A 19,310-nucleotide genomic window follows, 5' to 3' on the forward strand; every position below is an offset into this window, starting at 1 on the left:
ATCTCGTACGCCTGGAAGCGTAAACACTATGACTCTGCTGTAATTCCAAAGCAGTGCAAAACAGGCCTCCTTTACATTATTGTAGTTTCCAGAGCCCGATAAGCTGCCTGGGCTTCCCCCATAACACAGGGTGCCAGCTTAATAGCCCTGTGCTCTTTTGGACACTCAGCTGCTTCGGCCACCCTCTCAAAGGTAATAAGGTAGGCCTCTGGGTCATCTTCTCCAGTTATTTTCATGAGCTTGGGCTGCACAGCAAACAGCCTGGTCACCGTAGCTTCAGGGAGTGTCAGGGCCGACATCTTCTTCATGACCTGGTTCAAGAAGTGTGCCCATTGCTGCTGGCGCTGTTCCTCACGTTCTCTATTGTGGTCCTGGTCCTGCAGGAACCAAAGGTTGTGTTCTGGGACCATAGCCCAGGTTTCTTTAGGTCCCGGGAGAGCAGGGCTGACCCCACTCTGACACCAACAGAGAACGGGACCGGGAACTGGGCCAGTCCAAACCCAAAACAAAATCCAACTCAGAAACTTAACTTTCAAAAGAATCGTTTTTAATTACAGTGTCCAAAAATTGAATTCACACACAACAAAAAAAAAATAACCAGAATCTTCTCATTAGGTTAGGACAGAGTGCAGTCTTCATCTGCTGGTTTTTCCCCCAAGGTTAAAATGGACTCAGACTCTGATCACAGTGGTTCCCTTGTTATCATGTCTGCCTCTTGATCACAGGTGGAATTGTGGACATTATGGTTCTGCAGGTACAAACAAAGTTACTTTGGATGCAAAATCGGCATTTATTGATTTATTTATTGATTTATTTTCTCAGGTGTAGCTGTAGCAGTTCTCCTCCTATGCTTCCCTAAAGCCATCCAAGTCCCCTTATATACTTTCAGTCTCCACCTCCCCAATCAGTGATACACCTATCACAAGTTGGCAGGTGTTGCTCTTTAGAAGGGATGGTTGAAAGCATCTATGTGGCTGACCTTATCAAGATGGCCACCATAAACCGGCCATAGACACTGATCTGTTCCATCTTGGCAAGGGAAGGAAGTTAATGGCTTTAGCGCCTCCGTCTGTTGGGAGGCTGAACTGCAAAACTAAATGTCCCTCACCCTGTCATAGGGGTTATAAAAAAAAGCGCAGCCTGTGAGCTAACTGGGGTGAGGAGTTGGCATTGGCGTTGATGTGAAGGCGAAGCTGCAGTCTGAGGAGGTGCTAAATCTGGGAACTGCAGCGACACCTGTGGCTACACCCAGACATTACAAGCCCCACTTTGCTTGGTACAGGAGTGGGAAGGGTTGGCAATGGAGGAGAGGCCAGCGAGAAGCCGACCAGCAGTTCCCCAAGCACAGCTCTGCGAGAGCAGCACCGAAAGCGGGAGAGCTAGTGTGGGTCTTGGGGTTAGGGTTAACAGACTGTTTTCTAACAATTCCAGTTTGTTTTTACATTGGGCTGAGCTTCAAAAGGCAAAACATCCCAGAAAACTGGAATTTTTTAATGAAGTGAATGCCTCACAAAGTTGGCTTTTCATCATAATTTATACATTTACAGTTAATCTGAAAAGTATCTATTTGTTTCCTGTTTAGTTTTCAGTGTGAAAGACTACTTCAAATTGCAGACACTTCTCTGCAGAAAAAGTTTTATTGATTACAAAACAGATTGGAGCTTTTGGCTCTGACCCTTGACAAGAAGGGGAAAAAAATAAAAGCAGTTAAACTTAAAAGCAATTACAATGTGTCATTTTATCCAAAATAACTTCTGCGATTAATATTGAAAGAATTAGACCCACACAAACTCAGTATAGTGTTATGTCCTGGAATTAGTAAATAAGTCCAATTATAAAACATGTATGAAATTCAAACACCTTTTGAATAAATGTCATGCTATCCAGATATGCATTTGTACTCTGGTCATAACAAAAGTGATTCATGTAGTTACAGTAATAAATTAAATTAAACTTAACATGACAGATCTCTTGTATGTGTAAATACAAACAGCTTCTTAAAGCCACAGTGCTTGTGGTTATTGTTGCTTGGAGTAGAGTGATTCCTTTCTTTTATGTTACCACATATCACAAACGATAGGTTTGTATACAGCCATCTGATACGTAATGTTAGACAAACATCCAGCAACCAACTGACACCAGCAAACAAACAAATGATGCGCATAAACAAACAGTTGTACTGTGATCACCACCCTCAGTTTGGGTATGACGTCATAGGGCTTAGTAATGCTTGTATATTGAGCTGCAGCATGTGCTGTATGCATATTACAACATGATATCTCAGCCCTTGTTTGCCTTCCCTTTAAGCTGATTAATCATGAATTGGTTTCAGTTTGAGAATGTGTGTAAGTAGAACTCCTAATTGATCCACAATTGAATCTTAGAATAACTGCATCTTCATAAGATTTGTAATTATAATTAGGGTTTCTGGTTTAAAATACATGTATATAGATAACCTATCACTATAGGTCCTACACTTGATTTAAGCAGTTTAAAATACGTTTAAAGACGTATTTTTTTTATTATGGTTTTTAATGTATAATTTTGTAGTTGCTTGGTTGATGTTCTGTGTGGTTTTTATGTATTGTCATGTGTTTTTGTGTGTATCCTTGTACAGCACTTTGAGATTCTTGAAAAGAGCTTATAAATAAAATGTATTATTATTATTATTATTATTAATAATAATAATAATAATAATAATAATAATAATAATAATAATAATAATAATAATAATAATAATAATAATAAAACAAACATTTGGGGTTTGGTGAGTGGATAATATGCAGATTTCCAGTTATACAACTGGAATCTCTGCACTGCAACTACATAATGTTGTTTCAACACAAACGTATGCTAAGAAAAGTGGGTGGCATATAAAAAGTTTGCGTACCACTGGACCAGAGAACCAGTGATGTTTTACTTTCATAATTTATTTTTATGAATGTTTCAAATAACAAAGGGTGAGCTTTCAAGTCACATACAGTATCGTACTTATAAAAGATTTTCCGATGGTTATACTATGCATTTAATATAATATAATTGACCCTGGTTTGCCATGTTTATTAATGTTTATCTGGCCTGTCTAAAGGCTAACTAGTTTGTTGTGTGTAAACATTTAGGAGTGCTTCCCAGCTGATTAGGTTCTCCCAAGCCTGACCCAAGAGTCACCAAGCAAGTCATGGATACCAGATTGTGGCAAAGTGGCTAGTGAAGGGGAACAGGTGTAGCGGTGATGCGATGCAGGAGTGACAGGCAGACAACGGTATACAGTGGAAAAGGTGCTTTATTTATAATCCAGGTCTGGTGACCGTCAAATAATAAACTCCCGGCTATACACACCAATGTGTAAAGCACGGGGATAACGAAACAGGGCACAGTCCCGAACAAAAATGAACACACGGTCACCAGTCCTGGGTGAGTGCAGTCGTGCTGGACACAAATATTTTTTGTGACGTGGTGTTCCGGATTGTGCTGACCCTCGGCGACAGCTCCGGAGATGTGCTCTAACTGTCTGGTGATGTAAAAAAAACACAAACAAACACAACACAAAAACACGTAATACGTCTCTATTTATTATTGAGAGCTCCTCTCTCAGTCCTTCTCTCTCTCGAGCTTTACCCAAAACGAAGGAAAAAAACAGCGTTACCCTGGCCCCTATATGTAATCCCGCATGATATCTAGGTAAACGGTTGCAGCTGCCTTATTACTTGCAGCTGCCCCTCGTTTACCTGTCAAATCAATACGGTCTTACAACAGAGTCTCGCTTCTTTTGAGGCTGACCCACTTCCCGGTCCCGGAAACGAACTGTCAGGCCAGCCCTTCCAGATACTTCTCCTCCCGTTCTTTAGCGCCCTCACAGGAAGATTTATCACCAGAACTCGTATTCTGTCACACAGATACATTATCTAAATATACAGTACTCTGTGAACTGAAGCCAATGTTTGGTAAAGAAAAAAAGTCTGCAGTGTCCATGTCTTACCATAATTACCAATATTTACTGGTTTATGCAAAGTTTCATTTTCCAATCACTTCTGTTATCTGAGCAGCTCCCTTGCAACCTGTCCAGCTGTATGCAGTGCTCTTCTGCACTAATCAGACCTTAATCTCTACAGTTCTGAATTGTATATTAGATATTTAAAGGTAAATGTCCTGTAATAATACTTTTTAAGGAGGTTTCTTAATTGGGAGTCATATAAATATTGTTGCAGTTATAAATTCAATTATCCGAACAATTCAATTCTATGGTCACCCTCCGGTCCTACTGAGTTCAGACAATAGAGGATTGACTGTATCAAATATTAACCTTAACTTAATTACAGTAAGTGATAACTACAAGGTGCATTGAGAGTACAAAGTAACAGTCTTCCGAGTTCATAACAATAGACAGAATCAAGGATTATTTTAGGGAGGCTGTTGTCTCCATGTGCATTATTATTATTATTATTATTATTATTATTATTATTATTATTATTATTATTATTATTATTATTATAATAGATTAGTTATAGCTATTATATGACAAGTGCTTTGGTCTTTCCTTATTTTTTTATAGTAAAAAAGTCTCTCTGTGTCTAACTTCAACTGAATCAGTTATTTGGCTCATCAATAGCTGCTCCTGATATGCTTTTAATGTACCCTTTATTAAGTTTATTTATTCAAACTGTACCACGTTGTGTTATCGCAGGATAAAGGGATTTGGAATCCCAATAAAAGCGAATAGCAGAGAGATTCCACCAGTTTGTATAATCATCATTAACAGTTATTACTGTGAAATACTGAATACCTTATTAATTAGCATTGAATACTGAACCCAATCTTAATGTCAGTATTCCTAATAAAATGCCCACTCCCTCCATCCTGATAAATCCGTCCTGTGTATCTCCTGTACGTGTCCCTACAGCTTGCTCACTAACTTGCAGATATGAATGATCTTCTTGTACTGATTGATACCCTTCAAATGTCACCACCAGTGCTCCCCTATTATTAAAGTCAGCTTGGTCTGTTTCCTTTGACAGATAACAGACATCCTTGCAGTTAATTCAAAACCCTTCTTCAAAAGCGGGAGCTGATGAGATAGTTAACAGATAACAACAGGTCATTTTATCATGGCAACCGACAGAGATCCATATCAGACACAGTAAATGTGTTTTACTTTTATTGCTATTAATAAATAAAAGGTACAGTAAACTCGCTCATACAAAACAGTTGGGTCGTTCAGAACAGATATTTGTAGTAAATACAATTTTAACAAGCATGTCAGAGACACACATGGACAGACAAACATCCTTGAAGACCTGTGACAAAATCAAGTCTGATGAATTGACCTGGCACCCAGCAGTGTGATCATTATGTATATTTTATTTATCGGGTTTAATCTGCATTTTCCAAAAAGCCTACTACAGATGAAGGCCCATCTAGTAATTATTTTCATGCTTCCTGAAATAATGTCACACCTGGAATAACAGCCTAACCACATTTTTGGCCAAACCACACATCATGCGTGACATCATGTGAACATAATTGTCACACTTCCATTGCTTAACGTAATATTCAACAAAGACGTGACAGTATTTGAAGGTTGGAGTGCCAAAGAAAATGGAAAGCAAGCATAATCTAACCTGCTGAGCATCTTTCAGCCAATCCAAGTGCGAGTTTTGTTAGCTACGTCACCTCAACCATACCATATTGAGTTTCTACCATATTTTATTCACACTAATGGCACAGTTGACATCACCTGCTTGAAAAATAATTTACCCTAGGAACCTCTTAATTGCAAAAACCTTCATCACAAAAAATCACCACAAGAAGCCATGTAACTCCTCCGCTTAATGTAATTCATCGTTCAGCTTTTTCCATCTTGATGTGATATCTTGTAACAATTGCAAGTCGTCCTGGATAAGGGTGTCTGCTAAGAAATAAATAATAATATACAATCCAGTGACTGAATAAAGCATTAACTACAATGATTTCTTTTCACTGTAACTAAACACTGAAAAGTGTGGTAGGGGGGTGGGACCATGGGAGTTCATGTAGTCAAACAACTATTACTGATTTCATGTTTATTATTATTATTTAAATGCTGCTGTCTTCATCACAGGCTGACAATATTATGAGTTTGAGGTGAACTGAAAGCAATTATTATGAGCATTTCTAATTTACCTAGTATACGTGTGTACTGGTAAAATATTTTTCAGTGTCCTGAACTGGTAAAATTCAAAGAATTCCAGATAGAAAATGGGACACGAGCAGCTTGAATGAATCAGTGCGGTTCTTCTGAAGAGCTGTAAAATGATCACTTCATTTGTTTTGTCGCTGGAAAACAAACATGCATACCGAGAGACACTACCTAATCCCCTGATTGTTGTCAGGTTTAAGGTATGCCCCTGTGCCTAAGTGGCGAAGCACGTCATCAACAGTCTGTCTTTCAGTCATTGTTATTGCAGTCGAAGAGGGTTACTCTGTATTTGACAGGAAGTACCTGTGCCACACAATCACAGTGGGTTGCTAGGCATGCTGGTGCCGATGAAGTGCTGATGCCACACATCTGTTACGCATTTTATGTTTTTTGTATGGATTGTTCAGTTCATGTTATTTGACACTGATAATGGTTGACTTGTCTTGAGTAACCAGAATTGTAACCACACTATTAACCAGTGCCTAGATACAAGTCAAGACCCCTTCATTTCCCCATATGGATTTTGTCACTGATAGATGAAAAACACCCAGCTGAAGCAAAATGTTCAAACGGTTTCTTTATGGGAGCACCAAAGGAAGTTTTTTTTTGGCACTAAGTCAATGATTGGATTGAAGAGTCTATTACTAATTTAGGTTCATAAGGTTCATACGTGTGGTACTATTTTATGTAGGGTTACTGATTTTAGGTTTTAACTGTTATGCATAAATAAAACACTCTTGAAACAAAATAAGTAAAACCTGTGTCAATGCTAAACTCTTAAAGACCACCAAAGATGACTACTTACAGTATTTTGTGTTCACGTTCCCTATTTCAGAGGAAGTATACTGTTTTTTGTTATAATGAAAGTACCACGCTCACTGTGATTCTCATCATGCTGTCATTTGATTTCTACAGTTCTTGAACCAGTTCATTCACTTTTTGAGCAATATAAATAATAAAAGCAAGAAAAAAGGCTGAACATTTCTATAGATAAACAAGAAAAAGGGATTTTATTGCCAGCTTTTTTCTTTCCTGGGGAACAGCTTTCAGAATCTAGCCTTCTGTTTTCAAAGTGCAAAATGCTGGTTTTCAAGCATGTGTTTCTCTTATTAAATCTGTTGAAGTCAGACTCAAGCTTGCCCTACAATTTAATTACCTGTTTTTGAGTGAATGACATTAACACCAAGCTATCTTATGAAAGCTCCCACAAGCGAAAAGACAACCGTAAAATCCCCTGGTGTTAAATTTAATCACAGCAAAGCCAATGTTTCATTAACTGCCAGTCTAAGAGACAGAGGGCCAAGGCCAAGCTGTCTATCAGAGCCTAGGAATCAGCTCTCCAATCATAAAGAAATATGTCTCACATACCATATGCAATTAAAAGGTCTATTGGTATAAATAATAGCAGTGTAAAAAAGCTGCAATTTAACATAGCTTTGCTGCACTAAACTGCGCAGTAAATTAAATTACAATACTGAATATAATAATTAATGTGTTCTACTTATCGCCGAAATATGCTCAGACACTGGCACATGGATGTGTTTTATATGGCTTGCTCACATGCACATATGTTCACATGTTATTTTGAGTTGTTTGTCATTACTTGGGTTATGATTTGACATATTACTGTGAATTAAAGGTGTTTGCCACCATATGGTTATAACATCATTTTTACGAATTGTCCAAGTGCATTCTGAAAACAGAATAATCCTTCTTCATTTGTTTGTTTAATGTGTATACCAATGGAGTTCAATTCATAATACTATGTTACATTTTTTTTAAAAAAGCTGTTATAGTGGCATCAGAATTAAAAAGTAATCCTAGTGTATTTGTTTGCAGTTCATTACTTATTATGAAATGCAGGCTGATAGCAGCTGTAGACACCAAACTCATAGACTTAAACAAAGCATTTTCAAAAATGCACAGATTACAATCAGTTATATGAACAAATCACTATTATGAGCAGGGTCTCGCCCTAACTAGCTCAGATTAACAAGTCTACTATATAACAATTAATGTGTTAAAAAAAAGCTTTGCATTGCAATTATAAATCTGGTAGTACTCAAGTGCCAAACACCCTCCCACAGACTGAGGCTGAGGTGGAGGCAGGGAGGTACAATCTTCCATGATAATTAGTTGTGTAATTATACTGAACCAAGGTTCACACAGCTGGTGGATGGGAGGAGTCTCCTTTCATAAACTTCTGTTGCTTGTATTTTTAATTGTCTGAAATCAGCCAGCCATTCACAACTTTTGAAAGTGCTCTTTTATTTGCCTGTTCACGCCTCAGCACTTGGCTTATTATAAAAATCCTGGGAGTTGTTTGTTCAGGTTTGCAGGTAGACATTCAACCCTACAACTTGATCAAACTGCAATTCATGGGGAATCTATCACTTTGTTTAATTATGAATTAATTGAAAATGTGTAACTATGCTACATTATCCATCCAATCCTGCATCGAGAGCCTCATAGCTGATGTTTTTGGCATTTCTGTCATCAGTTTCTACAAGGGTTAAACAAAAATAGAATCACCTCCACTATGTAGCAAATGGGTTGTTCCTAACATTACTGATTCATTTCATATGCATTACTGTCCCTAACATTACTGATTCATTTCATATAAATTATCTCAACATTGATGACATTATGGGGTTATGACATTCTGGTCTTAACTGGAAATATACATGCCTGTTTTGCTGATGGAATTGAGTTATGGTCACATATTCCTTCAAACAATATTACAGGCTTATTTGCTAACCATGGCCCTACACTCTGGCATACTCTCCATTTACAGTACATGCTAAAATAATTTCCAATTCAACAACAGGCCTGTTTATTTGTTCTGATTGTATCAGTGCCAATTGTGGCTCTGTTTGACAAGCAGAAAAACAATGAATAGTATGAAACGAACCCGAAACAACGGTGAACATGTATGCAGTTGCTTCTACCTGAACTCAAGTGGTTTCTTATTAGTTTTATAATATTGCATTTTTTTTTCTCCAAGTTAAAAACATGTCAGACTTATTGTACTGTGCAGTTCCCCATGCAGTATATAGTTTTTAAATAGTTGTTAACATATTAAAGAAGGCTATTTCCTAATAAGCTAATTTTAATAGCACACAGATAGTAGTTTTATACTATTAGGATTAACACAAGAGCAGCTATATAATGATACACGTCATTGTTGAATAAACAAATCTCTGCTGTGCAGTGCTGAATCATCAGTACCAATTGTGCTATCCATGAAGACCTGCACAGTATCCATTTTGCTGCTATTGCTAGCTGTGTTTTACTAAAGGTTCTGCTTGGGTTTCTACAGGGTAATGTGCATGTGTTATGATAGCACCTCAGTGTATTTATCTAATCTATTCTGTTCAGATGCTTTGAGAGCTGTTGTGTGTGCTGGAAAGCAGTACTGATGTAAAATAAATATGTATCCACTGGTTCCTGAGCACTTGACAGAAACGTGGCTATGAATGGGAACTAAAACTGTTAATGTTGCAACTGTTAATGCCAAATTAGTGACTCAAATGTGCTTAAATTGTTTGTAAACACATCTGACCTGTCCTTAAATTGACTTTGAAAACGGTACAGTGGACGGCAATACTTCCCAGCTGCATGAGTACACTTTAGTACTTTACATTCTTTACGTTAATGATAGTAAATAAGTGGATAAGCAATGTACATAAACCTTTCCAAACTCAACTGAAAAGAAGTGCATTTCAAACAAGGCTTCGTCCACAGCATTTTGTAATCAACTTGTCACCATAGAGAAAAACAAAAGCCTGTAATTAGCTCGTGTCCCGACAAAGCAAGAGACACAGACCCAGGACGCAGCAGCACGCAGCGATCTAAGCTTTTCTATTTCCATGGTTTCGGCTGCACGTGCACCGGTCGTTGGATGTGATTGGCTGTATCTCCCAGAGGCGGGTTGATTGAAAATAATTATTGGTATTGTGGGATTGATGAATCCACAACAGCTGATTTCACTATTTACCTACGAGAAAGAGCTGATTAAACCACACGGATTTAATTGGAAGTAATTTCCCCAGGAATAAAAGTACGGAGCAGAAAGCCGTAATTAGTACAGGTTTTGAGAATTGTACATTTTTCTGTGGCTGAAGAGGGCGTACATTATCTTAGTCGCACACAACAGGTTTGAATTTGTAATTGTTTTGGTTTGAATTTATAATTTTGTTTTGTTCGTTTTAATGTGATTCGTTGTCTGTTAAATGCAGTGCTTTTAAGTATGTTGGCTTAAACGTGAGATGTGGTGGGATTTTAATAGGTAACGGAGACTGTTCAGAAACGTGTGTTTGCTACGATCAACCATTGCTATGGGGAATGAATAATATATTTGTCATCCTAAATAAAATCCTGCATATGTTGTCTAGCTTCAGTTATGGGTAGAACGGAGCTATGTTTGAGTTGTTAAATTTCTTGGTGGGGTCAGCACAGCTACATGTCAATAGTGCAAGCACTCAATAAGACGTACCTGTAAGATTTGGCTTTCTAGCTACGGAGTTTTCAAATATGAATGCGCATCATTTTTGTTGTACGCACAGCCACTTTATTTTAGCTGGGGCTTGTAAATTGGCTAGGGCAGTGGAAGATCAGTACAACAATGGTCGACTCTACCTTTTTTAAGACGACGGACTTGATACCAGGCTAAACGTTTGTTTTATTTTCTTTTAAAGCTGATCATTTGAAAATGAGCCTTAATAGCTTCACCAACCAAGAAAACATAAATGCAGCGGCTTTCTATAGGAGGGAAGCTGTTCTGCCACAAGTGGCTCCAAAACCTCAACAAAGGAATGTACTGGGGGTTCTGAGTGAAAATGATCAGCACAAGAGATCATTTGGTCAGGTAAAAACCAAAATCTGTACTGTTGTCGGCCTAGTTTAGGCTTTATTGTAGTAGGGTTTTTTTTACTCCTGTTCTACTGTCTTTGATAGACCAATCAACTTAAATCACTTTAGAATGGAACACTTATTTTAATAAGAACAATGGCCTGAATTTCTTGATTACTATCAGTCAAGTGCCTGAGCTTTTTCATTGGCTCAGGCACTTGCATTTAAAGTGGCTGCTTTTTTTTTTTTTTTTTTGCATTAGTTTGGGGGGTGAGGGTGAATCAAATGCAGCAAGCATGTAACATTACCCCTTGACCATTACAAAATAAAGTAATGCACATGCAGGAAAAACTTGTGTGCCTTCAAACATTTCTTCTATCTTAACCAGACTGACTCTGCCCTCAACTGTTCTATAACTATTAATTTAATATATTTTTAGGGGGCATCTTATCCCAAGAATGGCTCTGACTTGGATAATACATTACCTTCAGCTGCAAATTTTCCTGCCTGTATACCCACCTATTCCTCCTCTGCTGGCTTTGAGATCTACGTGGATGACCATGAGGAGAGCATGAAGTCTATCCCTAGCTTAAAAGGGGACACCCTTGAAATGCAGCACAAAGACTTTCACTTGTTCTTGGAGTGTAGTGCAGGTAATCATGGGTTGCCTTCTTGCATAATTCAAAAAGAGCTTGGATATCCTATATCTTTTACAATCAATGTGGTTTCTGCTTTCTTATTGCATGCTTGTATTTCTATCTCCAGTACAGCATACTGTACAAAATAACCTGGATTCTATTGGCACCTGACTTTTTTTTTTAATATAATTTGGATGCAACTTAATCTGTTCATAGTGATTTGCTGCTGTGTGTGTATGTAGCCGGACTTCCACTGCACTATCATGTCTGCACTACCTATACACAATTGACACTTTGCACTGAATTTCTCATTAGCTGGTTCTTGTATGGATGCTTCCATGCACTCCCAGCCTGATTGCAGTGCTCCTGCTGACCTCCTGGCGGTAGTGGAATATTCTGGGGACATTCATCAGTATCTACGTGAAAGCGAAGTATGTACCTCTTCAAAGGCTCTCCATCTGTTATGGCAAAACAACAAAATGATGTGTTTTGCTATAAAATGTTGTCCCTTTTTTTAGGTGAGATTTAGACCAAAGATCAGTTACATGAAGAAACAGCCAGACATCACAAACAGCATGCGTATAATCTTGGTGGACTGGCTTGTGGAGGTTGGTGAGGAGTACAAACTACGTTCAGAGACGCTGTATCTGGCAGTAAACTACCTGGACAGATTCCTATCCTGCATGGCTGTTCTCAGAGGAAAGCTGCAACTAGTTGGAACGGCAGCAGTCCTTCTGGCTTCGTAAGTAAACATCCATATAATGCAGAACCTGGATGTTTTGACCTGCCCTTAAGAGGACATTGCATCCAGTACAACATGAATGCAATGTCCTCTCAAGGCCTGGTCACACGGGCAACTTTTGTTGACGGCAACAAGAGGCGCACATCTTGTTGCCTTGCCATTTGCGGTGGTCACACAGGAGACCAGCCTGCTGGCAACAACGTAATACAACCCAATCACAATGCACGTTCGTCACGAGACGTAAACATGCTGTGAAGGAAGACTACAAAAAATATACAAATTACATTAACAAACCTGTAGTTGCTTTTAAATAAGCTGTACATTAGAATTTTAGGTCTACATATTTAATATGCCAAACATAATAAATATATCAGTATTCGTTATCCTAAACAATGTTTAATACTGTACTTGATTCTAGGCTTTCAAGAGCAAGAAGGCAAATATATATAAACTTTTTTTAAAACAAATTTCACTTTGTTTACTGTTAAAGTGAAAGATGATTTGGGATTGATATAGGAGTGACCGGCATACTGCGCACAGCAAAATTGTATCTGAAAAAAAATATATATATATAACACTACATGTAGAATTTGTATCCATAACTTAAATATTGTAATTGGACATTAATGTTTGGTTATATACACACTATATTGCATATCTATAGACTAAATATAATTAATCGGATGAAATGCAGAAATCTTAATGTCCTAGACGCTGTCTGACGTTATGATCGAGCCTTATCGTCCTGTGACACTATCAAATTTGATTGGCTGGTATTAAATGTTGCCTGAAATAAAACATTGTCTTAAGTGGGAGAAGTATTGCCCAGGGTGGTCTCACGAGGCGACAAGCCAGCAACAGCTGTTGCCCTTTACGCTGTAGAAGGACCAATTTTGATCCAACAACTTGCTGACCATGTCTTCCATAAAGCTTAACTACAGATTAGATTTTATTTGTTCCAGGAAATATGAAGAGATCTATCCACCAGAGGTTGATGAGTTTGTTTACATCACAGATGACACTTACACGAAGAAACAAGTCCTGCGTATGGAGCACTTGCTCCTGAAGGTTCTAGCTTTTGACTTGACTGTGCCTACAATCAACCAGTTTTTAAACTCTTTTCTGAAGATGACAGATGTCTGTAGCAAGACTGAAAACCTAGCTTTGGTAAGAAACTTGTTTTGGAGACTTTGTCATGGGTCCATGATGTGTCGGCCATAGTGTAGTTTTTAAAACTGACTGTATAATGTATTAAGGCTCCAATACAAAAATGGCTTGTTTGCTGTAACACGTCATACCAGCAAACGTGTATGGCAAGCCAAAGTTATCACTTTAGAGATCTCAAATTCATGTTTTAGGTACCTCATTTCTAGATCTCAAAAGATTTGAAGATCTCTAGAATACATTGTAGAGCTCTGAATTACTTCCTGAAGTCTTTTTAAATGAGATCTAAAATGCATTTTCAGATATCTGAAATTCAATTTAAGATCTTTTACTTCCTGTTCATAGATATTGAATGGTTTAGCTAGATCTGAATTTGGCCTACTATGCTAGCAAAACATATCCAAGTCAATTGAGATGCCTCCATTTCATTTAAGTATCTATGAATTTGAGGTCTCTTCAGACTAGTTTTTCAAGATTTCTTAATGCCGTTTTGAGATCTAAATCCTCATTGGGCTTGCTGTATGTATACTGGAGCCAGAACACAGGACACCTCATCTCCTAAAGTAAGCAAACTGAAGTTCTCCATCAAATGGGTAAAACTACATGTTTTGAGCTATGAAACCAATTCACTTTCTTCCTTTCCAGTATGTGGCGGAACTAAGTTTAATGGAAGTTGATCCCTTCCTGAAGTATCTTCCATCCCAGATAGCTGCAGCTGCATACTGTCTTGCAAACTACACAATTAACAGGAAATTCTGGGTAAGTTCATTTGTAACTTACGAGCCAGCCCTTGGAAACCAAACCAGCATTATTAAGGACACATTTGAATGTTTAATCTGTATAAAGGACATCTGTACTTGGACTGGTAGTTTTTTTTTGTGTTTTTTTTGTTTTTTGTATTCTAAATTTTACATTTTATACCAAGACTATTTCCCCTCCCCAACAGCCTGAGTCCTTGACTTCTTTTACTGGTTACACTGTGGTTGAAGTTGTGCCTTGTCTGAGTGATCTACATAAGATGTATCTGAGTGCTGAAAGTCGGCCACAGCAAGCGATAAGAGAGAAATACAAGAGCTCAAAGTAAGTTTGCAGTGCTTTTAATTAGGTTGTGTTTTACTTGCTCACAAAGTGACCAACCCAGTACCACTTCCCAAATGCTGGTGATACTGTCATTTTCTAGTAATGTGTGTTGTGTGTGTGTGTGTGTGTGTGTGTTGGTTTTTTTTTTTTTTTTTTTAACTGCAGGTATCTGAGTGTATCCTTAATAACTCCACCAGAAGTTCTACCTCTCCAATAAGATGCCTTGGTGTCACTCTGGATAACTAACAAATTCAGCACTTGCCTCCTTTCTCGATCGTATTGGACTATTTGAGACTAATGCAGGTCAAATGTCTCCAACTTGATGTTTTTTATATAATGTATCTGACTTTTTTAAATGCTGTTTTTTTAAAGTGCAATTTTATCTCCTGTATTCCTGTACATTTACTATTTGTATAAAAAGGTCAGTAAGTTTAAACTGGATTGCCATCATGGATGACTTCTCTAGTAAACAATAAAAATTTTAATCTAGAAAGTGTGGTGGCTTCATTGGAAGTGTTGGCAGTGGGTTACTTTGAGCCCAATTATTCCAAGTATAACAGGCTGCTATTGAAACTAATCATGCCATCAAACATGTTTGCACCCCTTTCCATCTAGTTTAGTTTTTTGGAGTTGGTTAGCCACTACGTTTTTGCAAGTGTGGTTCTTATTCTGGTATTCAATGTACTATTTACAATATCTTTAGAGAACTAAAAATGTATTTTCCGTATTGCACAATGTTACTAATGGCATCTTTTTAATGTCTGCCGGGGGGGATAGATACAATGGCAAGGTCAAATGAATCTGTTGCTGCACAACAATACATGTGCACCAGCACGCTTGCTGGAGAGTGGCTTCCTGAACTCCTAACCAGGGACAATAATCTAAATGTTTTCATTTAATGGAAAAGCAAAGGGTAAGACTTAAATGGGTTTTGTAAGTTTAGTGTATCCTGTTTTGCAGTGTTGGCAAAATACTGTACTTGTCAGTTTTATAAAGACAGAACATTCCTTATTGACTTTGCTCCCTTTTTATTTCATGATTTGTTTATTTCACACTTGGCTCGCTTGTGGTTAAGCCATGACTAAACTGCACAAATACTGTAAGGCTCCTTCACGAATTCACTACTAATTTTCACTTGAGATGAAATAAACAGGGAGTGGTATCTGGATGATCTACACAACTTTGCAATTTTGTTTTATATAGTAAATACTCAGGAAGTGTATATTGCTCCTAATTCTGTCCTACAATGATTTTATTTTAATCATGTTGGATATTGTATCAATGTAGCCTGATTTGCATACATGGTCAACTTCAGATGGTGGTTATACAAATGTATTTAAGATATCAAACTAGCCTATCGTATTTTAATTAACTTGTTTCAAACCTAAAGCTCCCCTGTGGTCAGTGAGCTCTGTTGCTGACTAGTCCTGTTTAGTGTAGGGAACATATTGCTCATTGGGGAAGGGGGATGGGACATGATATTGCTTGTCTACAGTGTTACTTTGACACACTGAAGTGTTGGATTTTATGGATATTGGATGTTCATGTGTCTGTATTTAAATGACTGTAGGTGATAAAAGTTCAGAATTCCATTTATAGATGAATGCGATGTCTAATAAAATGTACATTTCTACAGTGTTAGTTGTGTGTTTATTTAAACTACAGCACTATGTTTTAAAAGGTTGGGGTCTGTTGTCCACTACATGATTTGGCCAAAAGGTTTTAGAACTTTAACCATCTATTCAACATATTGAGGTTGGAGCGGTTGCTAAATGCCACTACTAAAGTATTTCGGATAATGCTGTAGACTGACAAGACTAAAGACTCTCTCATTATTTAAATATAAGCTATAGGTTTCAGAATTGTTAATTTAGAGAGAATGCCACACCCTTTAAGTATCCAATACACAGCATTAATTAAGCCTTTTTGTCTTGTTAGTAACGTTTAGAAGTATCAGTGTTGTGCAACTGTATTGTAACCCCAACAACTGGAAACTAGACATTTATCTGTTGTAGAATATTAACAAACTACTAACACTAACTACTTCCCTGCATAAAGTATACTCCAAAATCTGTTAAATGTGTATGATTAATTGTCAGACATTGAATACAAGTGATAACAGCTTCATTGGATAAACTCAATGTGCTTTGCAAAAAGGAACTAACAGTAATTTTGATTGTGATGAATGAAATGTAAGAGCAGAATGTTTGCTTAATACCTTTAAATTGATTTACTGAAATGGTCCTGTAACACACTTATCAGGTTATTTTTGTAGCTGCAGATTCCACTGCTACTAACTCTGTACAAAGTGTGCTTTGATAAAACCATTAGGTATATTTTATACCATTTAATATGTAATTATTTTCAATGTTTAATATCCTGTAATGTGAGTTTCCATATAGTTCTGTATTGTGTTTCTGCCAAGGCTTGTACTTTTTAAACCAGGGAAGTTGTGCACCTTATTATATATAATCAAAAGTGCAATTTCTGTCTCTGAGATATAACGGAAAATATATATGCTTATACAATATCAGTTTTAGAGGAGGCAAATCAAATTACAACTGCCCCCTAGTGGACAGTTTGTTTTTATTTTCACTTTACAATTTCAGCTTTTTGGAGCAGAATCAGTTTTTACTGGAAGAGTTAGTCAGGAAGCATAAACAGCAACAGAGAATAATAGAAAACAAATATAATAGGAACATAAATAGGTAAGAAATGTAATATAATATATACCTTTAAAAGCACATCCTGTCAGACCTTACAGCCCTCTTTGTATGGTCTGTCTTATCGTTGCGCTTTAATTTCATTGACTCAATTCAGAGTGTAAATAATGTGTGTTATGGGTACTAAACGACAATCAAAACATTTAATTAATTTTGTATTTCGTTTTTGTTCCGTTTTGCGAGGTTGTGGTTCTCCTGTGTGTAATTCTAACAGACACAGACAGTACCACACTGATTTAATGTGGCAATCACCTGTGTGATTTGTCTCTGTCCAATGTTCTTGTACTTCGTGTTGCACCCTCCCTATGTATAAAGTAACAATAGTAAAAATAACATTTATCACAGTATAGAAATTTTACAGGAACAATGGAGTGGAAACAGTAGCTTATAAATGTATTACGAGAAAGGACAATGGTCTAATATGGGACAGACAAAAATGAAATATTTACTGGTGATTTCAATGCAACTGCCTTAGAGTATATTTGCAGAAATTAACTAGTCTATTGTCACCTATCCATGTGCATAGAAACCTACAATGTGTAAGCGCAGTTTTGCAAATTTTAAAGTAAGTTTTACATTTTGTAATGTGAATGCCCTCCTTGAACAATCATCTTTTTTATAATATTGATTACATCTCATTATGCTTAACAACATACAAGACTAAAGATGTTTTGAGATGGCGTTCACATTAAAAATGGATGTAAGAGAAAATATCTTAAAATGAGCAAAAATCGTCAAGCAGGCCTATTTGGGAAAAATAAGAATGACAATAGACAAGTTTGTTTCTGAAAATGTATTTCTGCAAGTATTTTTATTTGAAGGTAAGGGAGTTCACATTTAAGATGGAAAAAGAAATAACATTCTCTATACAGCAGATGCTATTCAAAGATGCTGTCTGTGCGATTAGTGGTATGATTTGATAACCATCAATAAACGTTACTATATATATTTTAATGTTATGAATAACTGACAACACTTACTTGAAATGGGCTTGCCCATAAAAAACATATATTCTAACTGAAAGTCTAAAAGTTTAATAATAATAATAAAAAAACTTCTATACAATATCAATTGTTGGTTTCACTGAGCGGTCTAAAAGCCAGTAAAATTAGTAAAATTACCTTTCGTCTTATAAAGGAGTGCTGCACTTAATAAAGCCAATGGCATTCCTATTCGCTGACCTTGTTATAATGAAACTCATTTTACAGTGCTTCCCATCTCTTCAGTCAGCTCTGAGCCATGGCAGAATGGTTCAATCAAAACAACGTTCAATGTGGCAGGTCATTCAAAAGCATGAAATTAGATTGCCTTTGGAGCGCCCAGAATAGCATAATCAATTTGTAACCATTGGGCACAGCGTAAATCTAAAGTCTAATTAGGTTCTTGAACACCTAATTTTCCCCTGGAAGTGTCACACCATTTATTTAGATTATACAGAAAGACATTTTCAAATGAATGCATAAAATGATTGTACTGTAGCTAACAAAATACTTTCATAAATATTTCCTGTCTTGCACTTCCATTCACTTTATAGGTATCAAATGTGCAGTTTGGAAAGAAACATATGATATCGGAAACATGCATTTCATTTTACAACATGACATCTGGTGCTACGCTTCATAGAAGAAGGTTCTCACTTTGCTTGCCTACTTGGCAAATGAGGTCACATGACCAAAAATGGCACAAAACCGGTCAATAGTACCCCCTGACGCAACACCCAACTCCAGCAAAGTCAAAATGGTTAACGATGCAGGTGAGTTTTGTTTTTCTGTTCTTTTTTAAAGGTTTTTAAAAAAATAGATATTGACATTATAATGAAAACAATTTGCCCCTTTTGGTTGAAAATGTGACCAAAACGTAGTTATAATGCCTGCAAGCCGCAGGCTGCCATACATTTCCACTGAGTTTCATCACCTGTCACTCTATGTATACTGTTG

General features: G+C 37.1%; 1 protein-coding gene across 1 annotated transcript; it reads left to right on the top strand.

Moving 5' to 3' along the window:
- The first annotated feature begins 10,202 nt into the window (after nucleotides 1–10,202).
- LOC117406242 (cyclin-A1) lies at nucleotides 10,203–16,288 on the top strand. Its single transcript, XM_034010180.3, has 9 exons — nucleotides 10,203–10,331; nucleotides 10,873–11,042; nucleotides 11,466–11,679; nucleotides 11,980–12,095; nucleotides 12,183–12,406; nucleotides 13,369–13,573; nucleotides 14,216–14,329; nucleotides 14,517–14,650; nucleotides 14,816–16,288. The coding sequence occupies exons 2-9, from the start codon at nucleotides 10,887–10,889 to the stop codon at nucleotides 14,865–14,867; spliced, it is 1,215 nt and encodes a 404-aa protein (XP_033866071.3). The 5' UTR covers nucleotides 10,203–10,331; nucleotides 10,873–10,886; the 3' UTR covers nucleotides 14,868–16,288.
- The last annotated feature ends 3,022 nt before the right edge of the window (nucleotides 16,289–19,310 follow it).

The sequence above is a fragment of the Acipenser ruthenus genome, chromosome 9, assembly GCF_902713425.1.
Source record: "Acipenser ruthenus chromosome 9, fAciRut3.2 maternal haplotype, whole genome shotgun sequence".
NCBI lineage: Eukaryota > Metazoa > Chordata > Actinopteri > Acipenseriformes > Acipenseridae > Acipenser > Acipenser ruthenus.

Coding starts and splice junctions, on each gene's coding strand:
- LOC117406242 (XM_034010180.3), top strand. CDS start 10,887: ATGAGCCTTAATAGCTTCACCAACCAAGAAAACATAAATGCAGCGGCT. Junction 12,407..13,368: donor GCAGCAGTCCTTCTGGCTTC/GTAAGTAAACAT, acceptor TATTTGTTCCAG/GAAATATGAAGAGATCTATC. Junction 14,330..14,516: donor CAATTAACAGGAAATTCTGG/GTAAGTTCATTT, acceptor CCTCCCCAACAG/CCTGAGTCCTTGACTTCTTT.